This window comes from Misgurnus anguillicaudatus, chromosome 22 (genome assembly GCF_027580225.2).
Source record: "Misgurnus anguillicaudatus chromosome 22, ASM2758022v2, whole genome shotgun sequence".
NCBI lineage: Eukaryota > Metazoa > Chordata > Actinopteri > Cypriniformes > Cobitidae > Misgurnus > Misgurnus anguillicaudatus.
This window is the reverse complement of record NC_073358.2, coordinates 26194644-26215870: the sequence shown is the minus strand read 5'-3', so window position 1 is coordinate 26215870 and position 21227 is coordinate 26194644. Positions and strand designations below refer to the sequence as shown.

At 38.6% G+C, this 21227-nt stretch overlaps 1 protein-coding gene across 3 annotated transcripts in view; it reads left to right on the top strand.

The window, feature by feature from the left end:
• Positions 1-21227, top strand: part of bmp2k (BMP2 inducible kinase) — a 41696-nt gene extending 20469 nt beyond the window's left edge. For 2 of the 3 annotated variants that reach the window (XM_055199886.2, XM_073860759.1), the window contains 12 exons: positions 785-906; positions 3778-3859; positions 4960-5092; positions 5327-5430; positions 5540-5619; positions 5699-5844; positions 5925-6112; positions 9766-9894; positions 11505-11662; positions 11853-12010; positions 12309-12425; positions 18735-21227. In XM_055199886.2, the coding sequence (XP_055055861.2) occupies positions 785-906; positions 3778-3859; positions 4960-5092; positions 5327-5430; positions 5540-5619; positions 5699-5844; positions 5925-6112; positions 9766-9894; positions 11505-11662; positions 11853-12010; positions 12309-12425; positions 18735-20116 (2799 nt within the window). In that variant the 3' untranslated portion in view covers positions 20117-21227. The remainder of the gene's footprint in view (positions 1-784; positions 907-3777; positions 3860-4959; positions 5093-5326; positions 5431-5539; positions 5620-5698; positions 5845-5924; positions 6113-9765; positions 9895-11504; positions 11663-11852; positions 12011-12308; positions 12426-18734) is intronic. The other variant, XM_055199887.2, reaches the window with a different exon arrangement.

Genomic DNA, 21227 nt, shown 5'->3' with positions numbered 1-21227 from the left:
TGCCATGTTAGCGATATTACAGAATGTTTCTAACCACTTTCATATGGGTGTAAATTATTTGCATAGAGCTTATTTCCTACATAGTGAACTGGTTTACTAAAGGTAGAGTCGGGGTGTGCTTTTGTTATCGTAGTGATTTCATAATTGTCCGAAAGCCAGACTGTTTTTGCCTAACTAGAAGGGTAGATTTAGGACACTCCTTGTCAGATTAGGGAACCGTGTTTTGACCGTGTCTGCTTAACTCAGTGGTACCAGACGTGATCTCCCAAACCAATTACCCAGCTTGCAAGCATTATTATTGGAATTAGTGATTCAGATCACTAATTTGTTTTAAAGGCACAATCTGTCATAACCTATATATGATATAGCAAATAGGCTTGGGGTAAGAACGAAACAGAAACTAATTCATTTATGTTTAAGAAAAATCTTGACTATATTTAGCTCATTGCAAATTTGCATTTATGCATAACATGCTTTGTTTTGACAGCTTTTACTGTTGAAGTATATCAATTTTCATTTCTCTTTGTTATGTTCATCTTACTTACATGATATCTGAATACAAGATGTTCAAATAACTAGTTTCAGCCAGTTCACTTCCTCTTTTTGTTTATTTTGAGAACATTCTGTACATCCATCTTTTAAATATGGATATGCAGAAGATGCTAAGAATTTAATTTTGTTTGACAAATATCAGTGCCACAATCAGACAATATAGTGGTTGATAAAATTTTTCTCTTTGTATCAACAAATGTCACTAAGACAGGTTTGAATGTGTGTGTTGAAGGTAGAAAACATCCTCCTAAATGACCAGGGACACTACGTCTTGTGTGACTTTGGCAGTGCTACACATAAAGTGCTCCTTCCGCATAAAGATGGAATTACTGCTGTGGAGGATGAGATCAAGAAGTAAGACTCTAGTGGTCATGTGGTGCAATTTTTGCATGTGACCCCACATTTGCCACGTACATATGTGTACTAAGTTTGGTGTCGATACCTCATTCCTGTACCCAGTAAATTATGTTAAAGTGGCTCAGAATGTTTCGGTGTGGCGATTCGCAGGGTTCCCAAGGGTCCTTGAAATCCTTGAAAGTTTGTAAATCTGGGGGAAATAATTCAAGGCCCTGGGAAGTTTTTGAAAATATGCTTGAATCTATTTTGTGCAAGAAGTTTTCTGGAAAAAAAATCCATATTATTCCCTGTGTAGTGTAGGATAATATTAAAAAATTTCAAGCCTTTCAAGCACACGTGCTAAACTGTTCGCTTTAAATGCTTATATCTGTATGCGAATAATGATTCATACCAAAATGCTTTTTTGCATAGTTGTGTTTGACACATGAAAACGTATCGGGTTCATATGTAACTGTTGTTCCCTGTGAAGGGAACGAGACGCTGCGTCTCCCTTGCCATACTTTCTGCATCCTTGTAACACCGTCTTTGGCAATATTTCAGATAGCGATATACTTCCTGGCTCCCGCGTCACCCTGTCTTTGTCGTTAAGCCCCACCATTGGTTGAATTTGATATGCACATTCAGAAGCACTTACCCGTGGAAGCGTCTCCAAAGTGTCACCGCATTGACGCAGCGCGAGTTCCCTCGAAAGGGAACTGTAACAAAGTATCTTAAAAGGTTACACGATGTAACCTTGCTCTCACTTGAAATGTGTCCCCACATTTAGTCCTTGAATTTGAGGGTATTGGACCTGGAAAGTCCTTAAAAGGTCATTGAATTTGAAGTTAACTAAGGTGAGGGAACCCTGGATTCGGCTGCGAGTCGAAAGTTTAACTTTTTTGATAACTTTTGATATTCACACTCCAAAGAATATTTCAATTCAAATCGCGCAAAAAGCCTAGGACTAGTTTGCAAAAGTATTGCCGCTTTTCCATTGCATAGTACCCCACGGTTTAGTTTAGTTTGGGTCGGGTCAGCTCACCTCACTTTGGCGTGGTTAGCTTTTCCATCGAATTTGGTATCACTTCGCAGTGGGAGGGATTATAGGCGTGTCGTTATATTTGCGCTGCATACTGCTGTGACATCATACAAGTGAGAGCGTCATTGTACATTCCCATACATTTATTTATTTCTCAGTCCACCACAAAATTAAAATTGGCCACCACAAATAGATGTTTGCTGATCGCGTTTATCACTAACGTTACCTCTGTCTCACATGACAGTTTCTGTTCAAACACTGCGGCGTCAGTCGAAGGCGCTCTTTTGAGTCTCATGTAAGTTGCATTTAAGCATATAATGCTGACGTGCTCGGCGCGAATGTTCCGCCTCAAACTGCAAGTTTGGAAAAAACTGTTATGGTGTTCCTGATTCTCAACCTGTGGATGTTTTTCATCGCTAAAAGGGAGTTTGGGAACTTATAGCAGAGCACAGATAACAACATGTTTGCTCGAGGCAGCGCAAGCTAGCACAGGTCAAGCTAATCTACATTATAGCAATGACGCTATAGTGACGATTCTCTCAGACCAATCAGTGACCTACCGTGTTTTCGCATCACGTTTGGTATCAGCTCGGGTCGCTTTGGAACCCCAGCCGAGGTGGTACAAAAAAAAGGATCGGGTACTACGTACTGCACCCCAATGGAAAAGCTTCAAAAAGTAAGGTGACCTGACTCAAACTAAACCAAACCATGGGGTACTATGCAATTGAAAAGCGCAATATGTTTCTTTTTTTAAGGCACTTGATATTTGGACTTTGGAGTTAACATCCTGTCTCCTGAGATACCTTTATCGTCTTGTACCTTGTATTCTAGGCGTGGGCAATGTAATGTAAATTTTTTTGATTGCATTTCTAGCAAGTATTAGTATGGTAGTTTTATATTTTAAACAGAATTCTGTTATGCAGCCTATGAAGGCTGTCCCAATGCTTTTCCCGGAGCTGCCTTCATGCTGCCGAAGTCATTGCCTCATAAAGCCAAAAGTATACTAGGGACGTCCGCGTATGCTCGGCGTCCGCATGACGTCATTTTCTTCATCAGGAGGGTCCGCGGTCGTCTGCGACCAAAAATTTGAGAGTGCGCGTACAGTCCGCGTACAACAACGTATGCGCGTGAAAATATTTAGACAGGACACTCCACTACAAACATTTATACAAAGGAAAAAGACAGCATATGCACACACACGTTTTTCGTTTTTCTTCTTTAATTTTTACTTCTTCCAAGAACAGAAAGCTGTGTTTCTTTACCTATCCTAATGTCTTAATGTACTGTAAATGTCACCAAATTAGTGCTGCCCTGATGACCTGGTAGAGTTTAATTTGAATAAGAAATCATTTGTATTGCGTGTATAGTGTCGAACGCGGCCATCCGCGAGTATACTTGAAAAGCTGCACGGACGTGTGCGCGCGCGAGCCGGGCGCGGAAGAAAGGTATACCCCGGCCTTAAGGCAGTAAGGCAACTAGTTTTCGTCCGCAGTTTCAGAATCTTCAATCTCACTTAGTGCAGCAATATCAAATGCATATTTATTTTGTATAAATATGTGAAGATAGTGTAATGGATACTATGTGTTGTGGTCTGGATCTTCTGAGTTTTGGGCCACACACACAAAAAGGTAGAAAATTCCTAAACTGGAGTGTTCAGCAGTAGAAAGTCCCATCCCTCTCCTACAGTATTAAAATGTGCCTTTGTGTTAAATGAGCAGAAAATGTACATTTTATTTATGTAATCCTCTTATAAAACGTTTAAAACCTCTTAAGATTTTGACTTTTGTTGCTTGTTCTGCTGCCAAGAAGTCAGTGTTTTTAATCCTTTGTTTCCGTTCAACTTTGCTAAGGTACACAACTCTTTCATATCGTGCCCCAGAGATGATTAACCTGTACCAAGGGAAAGCCATCACCACAAAGGCTGATATCTGGGTAGGCACCAAACACAAGCACAGACTCATTTTCTTCCACAGTCTTTCTCTCTTCCTCACCCCCACCTACTTAGCTCTCTTGTTCCCTTTTTTATTCCCTCTCTCCCAGTCGCTCTCTGTCTCGCACATATACACAGACATGCTGGAGAGCTGGTTTGGTCAGACTGACATGACAAGCACAGATGCCAAACCGGTTTCCTTCATAAATAAGGGGGTGTGCTTTACAGCAGTCCTTCAAATCGTGGCTTTGTTTCAAAGCTGGTCCTTTTGTTGATGTTTCTAAAAAGTCGAGTTATATTTCATGGCTCGCTTATGTACAAATGAGTATAAGTTGCATCTGTGCTTTGTATGCCAGTTCACACTGTCCCAACAAATGCCATGTCACAACACTTCCAGTATTTGTTGGATGAGTGGTTTAGCCCTGTGTGTTTGGTGGGACTATGTGAAAATGAAGTGGTTTCTAAATCAAGTAACCAAGTATTTGAAAAGCTTTTGCTTAAGACGTGTAAGGGTCAAGATGCATTGAGTTACGTATCAAGCATGTTTACGAGAGCTGAAGAGCGCTGTTATGTGCTCACGGGGTTGATGGAAAGCCGTAAAGAAAGGACCGACTCGCTTCCTGGTATCTGGCTGTGAAGTAAAGACAGGATTGAGGGCCTCATGAAGGCGAACTTCCTCTTTAAATCTGACATGCTGTGCAAGAGATAGCATAGCCTCTCATTTCGTCTCTCCTCTAGCCAAACAAATCCTGGACATTTGAACGGAAAATTTTCTCCCAGCAATTTCACGGAAAGTCTTTTAAAGGAAAGGTTCCTTTGTAATGAATGTCACTGGTTAAGAAGCAGATGGAAGCAGTTCATGGTCATTGTGTCAAAACTTGCTTGGATAGGAAGAGGAAACGTATGACAATAGTTCCTGCACATTTGCTTCTTTAAAAATAGAAAGAATTTGTCTCTCGAGCAGCTGTCGGCTGCACAAGTGTTGTCACTCATTTGAAAAATGCAAAAATAAAATGTCTTATCTGTGGCTTACTTTTATGGGGAATTTCAGATTGTTGTTTTTCTTTTTTTTTCTCTTTCATTTTCTCTCTCTTGCTCTTAGGCACTTGGATGCTTGTTGTACAAGCTGTGTTTCTTCACACTTCCATTTGGGGAGAGTCAAGTCGCCATATGTGACGGAACCTTCACTGTTCCGGACGGTTCAAAATTCTCATCCAAGTTGCACAGTTTAATCAGTAAGCAGCTTTCGAAGATTCCCAAGATATTATTTTGTGGGAAATTGTTTAACATGAGTGTGCATACAGTGGTGACTTTTAAATAATAGTTTAGTTATGCAACAGCACCACCTCCTGGTAGTACGGAAGCTCCTGCATGCCCCTGGTTTTTGCTAACCCTAATGTTCATCTGTTTTGCTATAGTCTTTATCTTTGTGTGGACTTGGTCACCTGAACTATATTCGCTTTTTACAGGATACATGTTGGAGCCTGATCAAGAAAAGAGACCTGACATCTATCAAGTGTCTTACTTTGCCTTTCGGTTAGCTAGAAAGGAGTGCCCTGTGCCAAATCTCTTTGTAAGTTACTGTACATATAGGGAAAGCGAATGTTAATAATATATTGGCTTTCTTCTTGGCATGAATGAAAATTTGTAATGAATGTTTGATTTTGTTTTCTGCCAAACAGAGTTCCCCCCTTCCCACTTCATTGCCAGAGCCCCTTACTGCTAGTGATATTGCTGCTAAGAAGAGCCAGACAAAGGCCAGGTAACAACTGTAAATATTTATGTGGGAAGTGCAACGAATCATTTATGCAGCTTCTTCTCACATTGCATTTCTTTATCAGAATAACAGATTCAGTTGGACCAACAGAAACATCAATCGCACCAAGGCAAAGACCAAAAGCTGCAAATAATGTTCTGCCTTTGTCCAGCTCTGTAACTCCTGTGAAAATGACTGTGCCCTCAGGTACGGTTAGCAATGGCCAGAAAGGTGAGCAAATGGAGAGGTACTTTTGTTTTGTTATACGTCTTGCGAGGTGATAAATGATCTTTGTTTGTGTATGTTCTTAGCTCCTGGTAATGGCCAGCAGTCAGCTACGCAAATGCCAAGCAGCAGTCAACAAAACAGAGTTTTACAGCAGCTGCAGCCTGGAGATCTCCGACTCCAACAGTTACATCATCAACAACAACAACAGCAACAGCAGCACAACATGCACCATCAACAAATCGCCGCACAGCAGCTACATTACATGCAACAGGTAATTAATGCCTAGGGTAATGAGTACCAATGTGCCAGGTCTTATTCAAAGGTTTCCGGAATTACTAAAGCACATGGTGATAGAAAAGAAAACATGAATTTCTTAATTCCCAAGCTAAAAACTAAGAAAAACAGAACATTAATTTGTGATATTCATATGAGCCTTGTTTGGATTAATCACTGTAGTGCTGTTGAGCATGATGGCTGCTTGTTTACACATAGTAAAGTAAACCTAGAACATAGTGGCCCTGTTTTATATATGGGCCCGTATTCTTAAAGATTCTAAGAGTCCTCTCAGAAAACTCTTAATTTAGCTTAAAAACTTTTACGTAGGAGTCTTAGCTTAAGAGCGATTCGGGACTGATCTGAGTGCAACTCTAAGTAATTAAAAGACAAAAACTTTTATCTAAGTGAGGAGGCGGGGCTGACCCCATTGCTACGTGTGATACAATCTTTTGAAGACTGTGATTTGTTGGTTGTCCAAGAAGGAAGAAAAAGAGTGCTTTTAAGTATAGGATCTATTATTAGGCATCAATTTGAAAAAACAGGTATACTTTTACCTATAAAATATGTGTGTGTGTGTGTGTGTGTGTGTGTGTGTGCTTTTAATGTCATACTTAACGTATTAGATAGGAAATAAACAGCAACAGACGGTTCTGTAACTTTGTTTTATAGACGTCTGTAACATCTTTGCTGCATAGTTGCATTTTTTCTAGTTCGTGCTCCTAACCATTTTGTACCTTAAGACCTCTTTTAAGGGTTAAGATGCTTTCTGAATTACTTTTTCCTTTACTAGGATTGTTTCTTTAATTTTTAAAGCAACACTATGTAGTTTCCATGTAAAAATGACTTACAGCTCCCCCATGTGGTTGAAAAGCGCAACAGTGCCTGGTATCAGACACTCTGATGCCATTACAGATGGCCACTACTCAGGCAACTCTCTGAAACTACAAGCATTCTTGTATAGAAAAGTGCCTTCATTTGTTCATAAATTTTCACCGGAGAGCGACTGTTTAGATATTTGAAACCTATTTCTAATTATTTTATTTTTATTACTTAATTGATTGGTGCTTCATCAAAACAAGTCTTGCAATATCAAATTGCAAATGACTCCCTTTTATTCCAGTAACTATCTGAATTTGACACTTTTTTTAAAAGGGACACTCCACTTTTTTTGAAAATATGTTCATTTTCCAGCTCCCCTAGAGCAGTGGTTCCCAAACTTTTTCGGCGTGCAGCCCCCCTTGTGTACGGTGCATTCCTTCGCGGCCCCCAAAGAAAATTTGTGACAAAAAGCTATTCTAAAACTCAACATTTTAATAAAAATAACATTAAAATATACAAAAAAGTAGTGATTTTGGTTAGTAGCCTTGTTTTTTAGGTTTAATTACACAGAATTCACAATAAATTAATGTTTTTCATAAAATGTCATAAAACTTTGGCCCCCCTGGCACCATCTCGTGTCGGGGCCCCCAGTTTGAAAACCACTGCCCTAGAGTGAAACATTTGATTTTTATCGTTTTGGAATCCATTCAGCTGATCTTCGGGTCTGGCGGTACCACTTTTAGCATAGTTTAGCATATTCCAGTGAATCTGATTAGACCATTAGCATTGACAGAAAATTAAAAGTTGTGATTTTCTAGGCAGATATGGCTAGGAACTATACTGCAAAAATGACTTTCTTACTTAGTATTTTTGGCTTGTTTTCAGTAGAAATCTAAAAATTCTTAAGTTAAGATGTATTTTCTTGATGACCAAACTGATCTAAGAAAATAAAAAAATAAAAAATTTAAGTAAATTTAAACTTAAAACAAGCAAAAATATCTGCCAATGGGGTGAGGAAAAATATATTAAAATAAGTTTTCTTTTTTTTCAACACTTAATTTAAGCAAAAATTTCTCACCCCATTGGCAGATAATTTTGCTTGTTTTAGGCACGCACCAGTTCACATAAATTGTATAGTTTTTCTCTAAAAACTAGACTTATTTTCTTAGATCATTTTGCTCTTCAAGAAACTACATCTTAATTTAAGAATTTTTTAGATATTTCTACTGAAAAGGAGACAAAAATACTAAGTAAGAAAGTTAATTTTTTGCAGTGTATACTCTCATTCTGGCGTAATAATCAAGGACTTTGCTGCCGTAACATGGATGCAGCAGGCGCAATGATATTACGCACTGCCCGAAAATAGTCCCCTTGGTTACTTTCAATAGCAGGGGACCATTTTCGGCCAGTGTGTAATATCACTTTGCCTGCTGCAGCCATGTTACAACAGCAAAGTCCTTGATTATTACGCCAGAATGAGAGTATAGTTCCTAGCAATTTGGTCGTAGAAAATCTTTTAATTTTCCTTCGTCTTGGTACACGATGTAACTACAGAAGAGTCAAGTTTTAAATAGGAAAAATATAGAAACTCTTTGGTTATTTTTTAGCGAGATGCTAATGGTCTAATCAGATTCAATGGGTGTGCTAAGCTATGCTAACAGTGGTATCGCCAGACCCGGAGATCAGCTCAATGGATTCCAAAATGGTAAAAATCAAATGTTTAACTCTAGGGGAGCTGGAAAATAAGCATATTTTCAAAAAGCAGCCCCTTTAAAAAAAAGTCAAATTCAGATGACTAGTTCCTGAAAATGGGTTGTTGTCTTGTTGAAACACCCACTTTAAGGGCAGTTCCTCTTCTGGAAAATAGGCCCAACATGGTAGTATATAAAACATCCCAATACCATGATTTTTGCACCACCATGTTTAACTGTCTTTACCGTGTACTGTGGCTTGAATTCAGTACCCGGGGGTTGCCTGAGGTTCTTTCGATAACGTCTTGACCCGAAAAGAACCATTTTACTCTCATCAGGCCACAAAATGTTACACTATGTTTCTTTGGGCCAGATAATGTGTTGACGTGATTCTTAAAAATTCCTTTTATCAACAATGGTGCTTTATGGAGGCTTCTTGGAAACAGCTTAGCTTCAGTCAGACGTCACAGTACTTAGATCATTTTAGATCATCTTTGATCTTTCTAGAGGTGATGAAAGGCTGAATCTTTGACATCCTTACTATAATTCGATCTGTTTTAACAGTAGCTGCTTGTTTTCTACCATGCGCTTTGGGTTTTTGTTGCCATTTTAAAGCATTAGAGATCATTTTAACTGAGCATCCTAAACTTTGCTGCATTTCTTTATACGTTTTCCTCTCTCAAATCACAGCCTATTTTACTTTAGAAATTCAGCAACAGATATATTTTATAACAATGGGCGAAACATTTGCTTCATCCCTCTTTATTAATAAAGTACAAAAAAAGAGCTGTTTTTCACAGAATGAACAATTTTGTTTAATTAAACTTCACATTACTACTATTTTGATTACATCACTTTTCAATAAATGAGTCTTAAAGAGTGTTGATATCATATTCAATACGTTTGTTGTTTTTCTATTACACTACTGCATCTGTAATTAAATAATTTCCAATGCATAAATATTACTGCTACTTATAACAGTGGTTTATCAGGCTACTGATGTTGCACTGCTATTAAAAACACTGTATATGCACAAAAATGATTTAAAATAAGGTGAATAAATATGTATAATGTATAGGTGCTAGAAATGTTAACAACAACAATTAATACTCTCTCTCTGTCTTTTATTCTGTCTCAGTATCAGCAGGCCATGCAGCAAAGTCTTCAGATGCAGCAGCAGCAGCAGCATATGCTTCAGCAGCAGATGATGATGCAGCAGCCCATATATCAAACCCAGCAGCAACAGCAGGCTCACTACACCGCCCTGGTGAGACCCCTCACACACCTGGAACATCAGTGACAGGGCTATTTGTTTACTTTAAAAGGTGGACTCTGCCAGATTTGAATAGATGCGTTTCTAATGGGGATGTGCCTGAATATGAGAGAACCTTGTTTATAAATTAACCTTGTGAAGAAATAAGACTAACATGTAGCACTCGACAAGATGGAAATAGGTTTTATTTTTTCAATTGTAAATCTAGATTCTGTAATGAGTGTCAGTAGGTTATATTGTATTTTTAATGAATCGTTTTCGTAGAAGTCTGAAATTAGAGCGTCTTTGCCTTAGATACTAATTTGGCCCCACTCACTGAAGCAGGTTTCTGTGCCAGACGGTATTCCTGTCCAAGTGAATGTCGCCCAGTCATAACTGTCGATAATTCCATTGAATTGTATTTACGCTAAACGAGGAAATGACTTTTTTACTAAATACATAATGTTAAGGCGGAGCAATTTTTAGCTCATTTTCCACCGAATGGTTACCATCTGTTTAATTTCAGATGCAATCTGCTCCGTGCAAAACCATCAGGGGATTGAATAGGGCGGTAAAATCGACCGATTCTCCGTGTTAAATCGTAACATATGAGGCAATTACACTGTAGGGAAATACATTGATGGCCTCCGTGGCGATCTTTCTCTGTCTGTGTGATTCTTTCTGTCTAACTGTTTTTATGTGAATTTTAAATGGAGAAAATGCACTGAAAAATAGAAATGCAATATTTAATTCCTTAACATTTTTTATTTAAAATCTTTTATTTTTTGTATAAAAATTAAAGTTTTAGTGCTTTTGTCAAATGCAAATTTCTATATTGTTCATTGCATATCATTATTTTTTATACTGGCTGGTCGGGCCAGTGGTTCAGGTTTTCACTGGCCCCAATAAAAAAATCTCAGTGTCACATATTTAAAAATAATAATTTAAAAGTCAAATATAATTGTATACACATACAACAGACATGTTCCAACGAAAAAAGGCTCCCAACTTTTATGCTTTATCTGTAAACTGACAGTAAATTGTGCAAAATATTGCATTGTTTCTTTCGTTGTGTTTTACCCAAGTAAATGTCTGCTTCCAAGATGTTAAATAATATACATTGATGAAAATATATTTTAGTGACTGAGAGAGAAGCACTGGCCCGATCGGGCAAGTGACCATTCTTTTTACTGGCCCAAACGTCTCTCACGCTTGCCCCAGGCAGGCAATCCTTTATGTTGAGCCCTGCATGTATATATCCATTTTTTTAAGGTTATGTGACTCATGTCACAATGTATACAATTAAATATTTAACACCAGACAAGATCCGATCGTCCTCAATTGTATTGATTAAGGTGTTTACATGAAGGCTGTTTAGTGAACTACGGCTCTGTGTAGTAAATGCCGCTCCATCTGAAAGCAGCTGATGGTGATTTAATACTAATCAAGGAATCGGCTTTACTGATGAAAATCGCAGGTGATTTTTGCACAGCCCTATTGTCATGTCAGTCTTATGAACACCCCTTCAAGTAAAGTGTGACCTTAGTTTCTTTTCTTACAGTGAAATTATATTATTTACGTGTTTTTGTGTCGCAGTTTAACAGTTTAGTACTTCTCTCTTACAGATGCAGCAGTACCAGCAGGCCTTTTCCCAGCAGCAGCAGCAGTTGTGTGCACAAGTCCAGCAGGTGCCCTGTATTTCCCCTTTGGAGTTTCAGGGCCCCCTTGGCCCCTATAACCCTGTGGGACCTTCCCCAGTAGAAACCCACTTTGCTAATATCAGGCAAGCCCATTGAAGTTCATTATTATTTTATCATCGTAAAGTCAGGCTTTAGATTGTTAGTTGATTATAAGAGTTAGTTTGGTTTTTTGATTGTCACTGAATTTCACATTAAAGATGGCAGGTACTGTATTTTGGATAAGGTTGTGTTATTCATATTGTAATTCATTCATCGTTTTTTTTTTTTGTTTAGTCGAAATCCAGTGTCCACTGGTGAGGTCCTGAGCCCACCACCCCAGACTGTCAGCAATCCTCTTGATATGTCTGGCTGGAACCCATTTGGAGAAGACAACTTTTCCAAACTCACTGAGGAGGAGCTTCTCGATCGAGAGTTTGACCTTCTCAGAGCAAGCAAGTGTTTTCGGTTTTCTTTACATAAATCCTGTCTATCTAAAATGAATAAGTGGCTTCACATCCAGTTTTATTATTAGGTTTTTTTTACATTTTAAAAATGTGACACTGCTGTGAAATCCAGGCAAATAATTGAATTATTTATAAGATAATTATGAGATTTGCATCAAAATTTGATTTTACTCATGAATTCGATATTCGCATATCATTCTTCACCCTCTCCAGCAGAGGGCGTACACACCCTTCGGTACTCTATTCTGTGCTAACGCCTTCTGTGTGTCTAATTCCTTCCCTACAGAAAAGCCAGTAGAGAGATCTGTCAGCATGGAGTCCAGCAGTATAGACAGACAGCAGCCGGTACTGCAGCCCTCACGTGAGGATCCTTTTGGCTCCGTGCCGTTCCTGGCCAACGCAGGCAAGTTCTAGCAGCTGGCTCTCAAAGGACCCTCACCAGAGCCCCCGCCCTCTTTCTCGCTCCGCATCTCTGTGCTCCCCTACTCCTCCTTCTCTTCCCAAACCCCTTTCTGTTACTGGATGTGGCCTCTACAACGCATATCATTGTCACATCTGGAGCCGTGTGGCTTACAAAATCTATCCTTATCGCCATTTACTCTGCTTTAAAGGGATACATTTAGCCAGCTGCGCTTTTGTCATTATTTAAATAAACCCTGTGTGTCTTAAAAAAATGCTTTTTAAAGTTTATAAGGTATTAATAAGCTTACAGTATAATCAGGTATGCACATAGATTTAGATATTCTTACCAATCCAACAGGCCAGAGATAGTAAATACTAGTAAATATATACTAAAATGCAAGGATAGAAATAGAATTTATAGACTACAATGTAATACAACTATAGACTTATATAGACAGGACATGTTGTTTTAAGTGTTCTTTTTGTATTCACTATTGCTCTCGTGTTGCACCTCCATGTTTGTTGCCAGTGCTTTTGTGTTTTCTTTTATTTTTTTATGTTGTTTAAAGTTTTAAAGCTTTGACTTGTGTTTGTCTTAGCACTTTTTAAACAGTGGTAAATTCTTTTGTAAGGTATTCTTGCTTTTCAAATCTGCATTGTTTCTTTTTTAAGATTTAGTTTGAACAAAAATGGCACATCTCACGTTTAAATCTGATTTCCATGTGTAGTGAAAATGATATCCAAGTGTGAATTGTATTCTGGAGTTGGTGTCCATTTAGCTAACATTAGGTTAACATTTTTACCTAATTTTTCTTCTTTTTTTATTTGTGCTGCATTTACGTTAGTTTAAGGGAATTTTCTTTTTGTTTCAATCCATGTTGGCATTTACATATTTTGGTAAAAGGCATATCAGGTTGGCATGACAGAATAGCTTAGCAAATTCTTGAGCGACCGTATTTTCCACTAACTCGTTTTTTTTTTGTGCTTATCAGATCAGTTAGCTTTGTGCTTGAGTTGTCGATAGCAACAGCGAGTGCCAAAAGTTCTCAGGTACAGTTTTTATGGACCTCAGACTAGAACATTTCCAGCGATCCTCATACTTACTTTGTTTACTTTGTAAACATGCCAATTTTTTTGGATAGTTTAACACGCAAGCCTCTCTCCAGTGTTAGAGTTGGCTTTAAACTCCTCGTTGAGCCTTGTTTTTCATTCCTATAATTTACTGTGAAGATACTTTAGGTTGCCAATTGAGGGAACATTGGCAGGTTAACTTGGAGGGAGGTTAGCCGAATAATCAAAACTGGTGCATCTACAGAAGCAACATGAGTTGGCAGCCCCTTTTTGCATTTACCCTTGCATATTTTGATGTCTTATTATTATTATTATGTAGCTTATGCTAGAACTTTTTCTGGTCACAGATAATGTTTTCCATAGAAAACGCTACTTTGAAGGATGTACGAGGCTTTTTATATGTTAACACTGGTACATTAACTAACACAGACATATCCCATGCCACTGTTGCGTCGAGCCTTAATAATTTAACGGCACATGTCAGCGTTTACGTGAGTGTTTACTAAAATGTTTTTATTCTCAACGGTAAGTTGATCATAAAGTTTAGTGAATCCATGTTTTTGGATTCTTAATCTTTATGTACTCATTTCATCCCCCACTCAAGTTTTAATTTTGTTTTATTAGTACATGTCTGTCTGTTAACATGGCTTGTATCGTGTATTTTTTTTCTAATTCTAACGTGTACCATTGTGTATTAGATAAAGACAGCCATTCATTGTGAGACATCTTGACTGAGTGGGATATTGGTGGATATTACAGAATAAATAAATCACTTGTATTAAAAGACTATTGAGCCATATTGTGTACTATGCAAGTGTAGAACAAACATGTTGAAGATCTTCACTTACATATATTAAACGGAGGTATAAGTTACTTTTTTATAGAGTTATTACTAGCTTTTCAGGACTAATACTAAAGCTACGCAGGCTGCAATTTCTTTAATACGATCAGCTTTCATCTCAAACTTTATGTTGACCTGGTAAATCACGGTACAGGTGTCTCTGCAGTACTGTATATGTTTCTCCTGTATATGATAATTGTGCAGCAGATCGGAAGTTAATAGCTTCATCATTCCTCAGTGACCTGCCATCTACATACATACATGCATACATACAACATCAGTTGCTGTTAAGTTGTTAATGTCTTGGATCAACAAACTGATGTAAATATTAATGTATAATAATGTATAATTGAATGTTTCTTTTTAAAATGCTAATTATAAATAAAGCTTATTGAAAAGCAGTGTTATATTTGTTGATTTTGTTGATTAGTTTGGCTAATACTTTATTAATAAAGTTGTAATGTCTTCCACCTTTACACCACGGACGCAAGATGTTTCTCTTTTTTTAATATTAGCTTGGCTGTCTTTGTCTAATGTTTATTGCATGGGGTCAAATTAACCTAAAGTTTGTTTTTCTTTCCCCAAAATGTATTTTTTATATATATATATATATATAAGGGACAAAGACTAAGTCTAAACTTCCATAGTTCACTTTGTTAGTCAGCGTTAGTTGAATGCTACATTAATACTATAATTACATTAAAAAATCAATCTTTTATTTGGCTATAAGTAAAATACTTTAAAGTGCATCATGACCAATTTTCAAAACCTTGGCAATTTTTCTGATATGCTACAATAATAGAAAAGTATAGTTAAACGAGACACTATTATTTTGTTTTTAATGTAATGTGCTGCATACAGTGCAGAAGAGTCCAAATGTCAGCTCTAGTTTATGAGCTGTAGTTGATTTGTAATTGTGTGCTTAAGCCCATTGTTAAAGCAACATTAAGCAAGTAATTTGTTTTAGGGGGAAAACATAGTCATTGAATAATCTCTAATAAGAATCGTATAAATATATTCAGCCTGCTAAAGTTGCATTTAAGCATTTGGTCACGTGAGGTAAGACAAAAAGTACTTTCAAATCACTATTGTGTGACCCCTAAATCATTTGCATATATTGTGAAGACAAAAAGACAATCAGCTTAGCATCTGCTGAGCTGGGTGAAGGAGGTTCTGGGTAATCCTTTGGATGGATATGTGGCTTTCAGGGCAATATAACATTTCCATTATGTTCCATATTCAACCAAAGCGTGCAGAAGTCTGGGCATCCGGGAATTTTTCCTAGAGTGTGTAATCGGATGGGCCTGGAAAAGGACACTCAATAAATTTCTTCTTCTGGTCAGGATCTTCTTATATGATTAAGGATGTTCCATTATGCCGCCCTTTGGATTGTTGTATAGTATCCCAAATGGTGGCCGTGATTAGATGCGTTGTAATCCGGATAGTCTAAGCAGATGCTGTCTTGCATTTTCTTCTTCCTAAACCACCAGGATTTCTTTCCCCGTTACTGTACCAATACCCTTTTACCCAGCCTCAATTCTTGCATATATGTATGTTGTTATTAGAATAACGGTAGTAATTGTTGCTTTCGCTGCTGTTTAATTAATTCACTGAAGTTTGTTTTATTTATATATTTTTGGACTTTATCATAAACATAACACAGAGTTTGGCTACTTCAGTGTCTTGTTCTGCCAGTTTGGATGGATTTGATGATAACAGATCTGCAGCTCTGCCTGCTCAGCAGGGGGAGGATGACAATGTTTAGCTATGTTGTGAATTTCAGTCTTTTGAAATTAGAGCAGTATGGCAATAATTAAACCAAAGAATTGTGATGCATTATATAGTTATACTAGCTTCAAGTATTTATTTTTAGTGTAATTACTTCATCCCAGTTTCAGTTTCTTTGAAAATCAAATACAGAGATTATAAACAAAAATTAGCATTTTTATGTTTCTTTTTCTAAATATGACCTTTTCAGTATAATAAAAATCTAGAAAAGAGCTTTATGAGCCAGATGAGGACCGAATACAGTACAGTCTACACTGCAAAAAAAGTTTGGGTGCCTTACATTTTTAAGTTTAATCAAACTGGCTGTGCTGCTCATTTCAATAAGTTATGCAATTATAAGTTTTGTTTTACTGCATAATAATGCTTTTTTTATCACCAAAATGAGTTGCTGCACTTAAAGTGCCCATGAACCGAAAGTCACGATCGACTCTACTTCCGTGTTATTACATATTTCAATTGAAACAGAATATCACGCATGGCAAACAGTGGGCGTGGCTTGTGTTTTTCACTGCTCTTTGATTGGATATTGCAAAGTGGGTGTTTCATTCAAAAATAGAACTGGCAGTTTAACTGACAATTGGAGAGGGCGGAGTTAACAAAAGCTCCCGCCCAAACTGTCTAGGGAAGTATAGAGGTGTGTTCGAGATCATCCGGCGCTGCGCAGACCGATCAGCGAGGTTTGCCGCTTGCAGTCAAGTCAGGGGAGGAACTGAGGACGGAGCCGTCAAGCTGGACGCCTCCTGCTTGCCGTAGTGACGTGTGCGCCGCGTTTCCTTGTTTTTGATTGTGAATGAAGCGAATTAGATGCTGAATTTGATAAAAACAAATCTTTTAATAAAAAGTTGCAAACAGAAACATTTTATATCGAATATTTTAATTGCTGCTTATACTGTATACCCCAAAATAATGGGAAACAAGCCTGTATTATTAAAATACAAATAGGGTTTATTTTCATTTTTATTTTATTACACGACACAATATAACATTTATGCATAATGACATGTTTTTTCCTGTTTTAAAACATGAATTTATCATGTTTATTAGTGGAACTAAAGGTTGGATTAAACTTGAAACGCACGTGATCGTTGTCATCAGTGAGACGACCAATCATGTAAAGCTGTCGTCATCACAACTCCGTGCAGCCGCTCTGGAGAAGCTGCACCGGCTGAGCTAGCCGGCTACTCTCGAAACGCTCTCGCGGTACTTAAAAACCACATGACACAGTCACATGCCTGCAGCGCCAGCTGAAGTCGGACAAAATTACTAACCGGAATGCACTGCTTCAAGTCAGCCACCGATCGGTCTGCGCAGCGCCGCATGAAGTCGAACACACCTTAGGTCTCTGCAGAACAAAAAAGGCGTGTTTCCCAATTTTGGGGGCATATTTAAACTGGGATAAGGCATTTTTGACTATCCAATCAAAAAAGTACAGAAGCCCTGAAAAGCCATACATCAATAGGTGTGTTCGACTTCATGCAGCGCTGCGCAGACCGATCTGCGGCTGACTTGAAGCAGTGCATGCCGGTTAAAAATTTTGTCTGACTTGAGCTGTCGCTGCAGGCATGTGACTTTGACGTATGGTTTTAAAGTAACGCGATAGCATTTTGAGAGTAGCCGGCTGGCGGAGTTGTGATGACGACACAGCTCTTCATGATTGGTCGCCTCAGTGATGACAAGATCACATGCGTTTCATGTTTCCAACCTTCAGTTTCACTAATAAACATTATAAATAAATGTTTTTCTAACAGATAAAACACATTAATATGCATACATATGTTATATTGTGTCGTGTAATAAAATAAAAATACACACACGTCACTACGGCAAGCAGCAGGTGTCCGGATTGACGGCTCCTTCTTCAGCTACTCCCTCAACTGCAAGCGGCAAACCTCGCTGATCGGTCTAAACTCGAACACACCCTAAGTCTCTGCGAAAGAATAAAGTGTTTTCCCCAATTTTGGGGCGTTTTCTAACTGAGATTAGGCATCACCATAAAGACATGTTTGCGAAGTTTTTTTTTCAAACTTACATTGTGCATCTCCCACAGACTGTAAATGGACTACTTTGAGGTATGGAAGCCCTGAAAAGCCATACGTCATTTTTAACACCTATTTCAGTTTTTAAAAAATGCCCCAAAATTGGGAAACACCTCTTTTTGTTCCGCAGAGACCTCCTTCCCCAAATTGCATTTGGGAATCGACCACTCAATTTGAGCCAATCAGACAAAGTGGTGGAAAAACACCTATTTCAGTTTAAAAAACGCCCCAAAAATGGGAAACGCCTCTTTTTGTTCTGCAGTCTTATAGAACTGGTAGACTGACAATTGTAGAGGGCGGAGTTAACGGATGCACCCGCCCAAGCCCTCTATAGTTGACGTCATTAGAAAATGAACGCCACAAGAGGGTGGTAAATTTTCGATTTTGATAGACGTTTTTGAGGGCACATGAATTAAAAAAAAAGACTTACAGGGATAAATAATTTATAATAAACAATATTACATACAAAAAATTTAAATTGCCTTTAAGTGTATACGTCTTTGTCTAGCTTTCTCTCTGTGATTATAAGGTAAATTACATATTATTAAATTTAACATGTTAAACTTATTTTCAGGTGCTGGGGTGCAAACAGCAGAGTGTACGATTGAGAACCCCAGTGTTGCTGCGGCTGGACTAACAGCCCAACAAGATGCCACCCTGCCATCTGTCCAGGAACCCAAACCTGCAAAGAAAAGTAGCTCCACTAGTGTACTGCCTCAGAAAGCAGGAGACGAGTCTGATAGTGATTTTGAGTCCGACCCACCCTCTCCCAAAAGCAGTGAAGAAGAGGAGGTGGAAGAGGAAGAAGGTCTTAACAGTGAACATGAAGACACCGAGCCCGAGAACTTGGGTCAGAGGCCATTACTCATGGATTCTGAGGAAGAGGTAGAGGAAGATGAGGACAAACCAAGCTCAGACTCGGACTGTGACCGTAGCAAAGCAAAACTTAAGTCACCAAGGCAGATGAATGCAAAACCTGCAGGTTTTACTGAAGGAATTGTGAAAGCTGAGTCTGGAACGAGCGTTATCAGTCCATCCGCTTCGCCAAGTGCCACCATGTCTGCTGCAAGCATCGTTGATGTATTTGGTGCTGTTCCTTTTGTTGGCAGTGGTCAACCCAGAGTGTCACCAGAGAGCATGGATATTTTTGCCAAAGCCCCTTTCAGGCAGGCAAGCCAGGAGAATGCTATGGAAGAGATTGATGTATTCACCAAAGCTCCTTTTAGCAGAAACCTCTCCAGGTCCAGCAAGAGTGGCGATGATCCCAGCGGACAGACCCCGCCTATTTCCCCTGACACTGTGGATGTATTTGGCTTTTCGCCTTTCCAGCCCAGCCACGCAATACCCACCTCCAAGAACCAGGATGATGTTTTTGGTCCAGCATCTTTTGATGAAGCAAGCCCCCAGCAACAGAGACAGAAGCAGCGCAGCCTTCAGAAACTCTCCTCACGGCAAAGGCGGACCAAACAGGAGGCCAGTGGCAACAATGGAAAGCGCCACCACAGCACACCCACTAGTGGCAGAAAGAGCAACAAGCCCACCTTCCGTACCCCCGAACGGGTGCGAAGGCACAAGAAAGTGGGTCGAAGGGACTCGCAGAGCAGCAACGAGTTCCTCAGCACTTCCGACTCCAAGGAAAACATCAGTATTTCCCTGGGAGAGGTGATGGAAAAGGGAGCCGCGCACTCCACTGAGGAGGCCTTGTTGGATCCATTCGGAGCCAAGCCTTTTCATCCACAAGATGGCAGTCGACACCTGGGAGACAACAAAAGTGAGCTGAATTCATCCAACAGCAGGCCAAGGACCAGCTCGCTGCATAGTGTATTCGATGGAAATAAGATTGACGACTTTGGAGCTGTACCTTTTACCGAATTGGTGGTCGAAGGTGGAGCTCCACAAACCCCGCAAATGGATCTCGACCCTTTTGGAGCCGCGCCTTTCCCCTCAAAGCAGTGAATGTCTTCCAGTACATGTTTAGAGATGGTACACACTCCTACCTTATGCAAAGTCCAAGCAGCCTTTTGAAATGACTTAACGTAGGCTAACGGACGGCAGCTTGGGACGTAGGCCTTTAAATTAGATAACATCCAACTTTTGTAGTTTTCTAAGTATTTTAATACCTATTTGGACAGCTTTAACATTTACTTTTTTTTACTTTTAACCTGTGATGTATGAATGTTTTCGAATAGTTATTTGAAGCGTATATTTAGCCTTTGCTCACTAGAAAGCCTTCTATGCTGCATCGCAATACGCGCTCTTTACACCGAAAATGGAGATTTGATAACTTTCATTTTGTAATCCATTGTTGACCACTGAGTTGGCGAAACTCCTTAATGACCTACCCAACAACATTAACCACCATGAAGCCTTATGTGGGTAATGCCCTTGCCCTGCTTTACAATATCTCGAATACATAATGGATGTTGTAGCCCATTTGTGTAGACGAAATCAAACGAGTGTAGGTCTTCTCCATTTTAATATAATTCAAATAGACAGTTTTTATGCATATTTTTACATTTTTAGGTGCTTTCAAATCTTTGTTATGACAATGTTTTTGCTAAATGAATTTGTGCAAAGGAACATTAAAATGAGAATTAATTTGACAATGCTGTTAAATATAAGAAAAAACAGTATTGTTATAAATCACGTTAATTGCGCTCTTGTAATAGTAATTTTTCCCTAAGCTGAACTGAACGTCATTGGTGATGTCAGTATAAATAATGCAGATATGTTCCACAATAATGTACAATCAGAAACATAGAGCTTTCACAGAAAGGGAACGAATTACTGTGCTCAATGCAATTTTACATGTTTGTCATTTGTTTAGAGCTGTTTTTAAAATTCAGTTAATAGAAAGTCACCAAGGGTATCGCACATGAAAGGTATTGTATTTGAACGTTATATATAAAAAAAGACATTTGGAAGAACTGTTAAAGCTATGGCTAACATGAAATTCAAGACCAAAAAGCATTTTCGTTTTTTGTTTTCAAAGATTAAAGCTCTTTTAACATTTCTTTAATATGTAGTACTACACTCTCTAACAATGCAATACAAGTTTTTTGGGTCA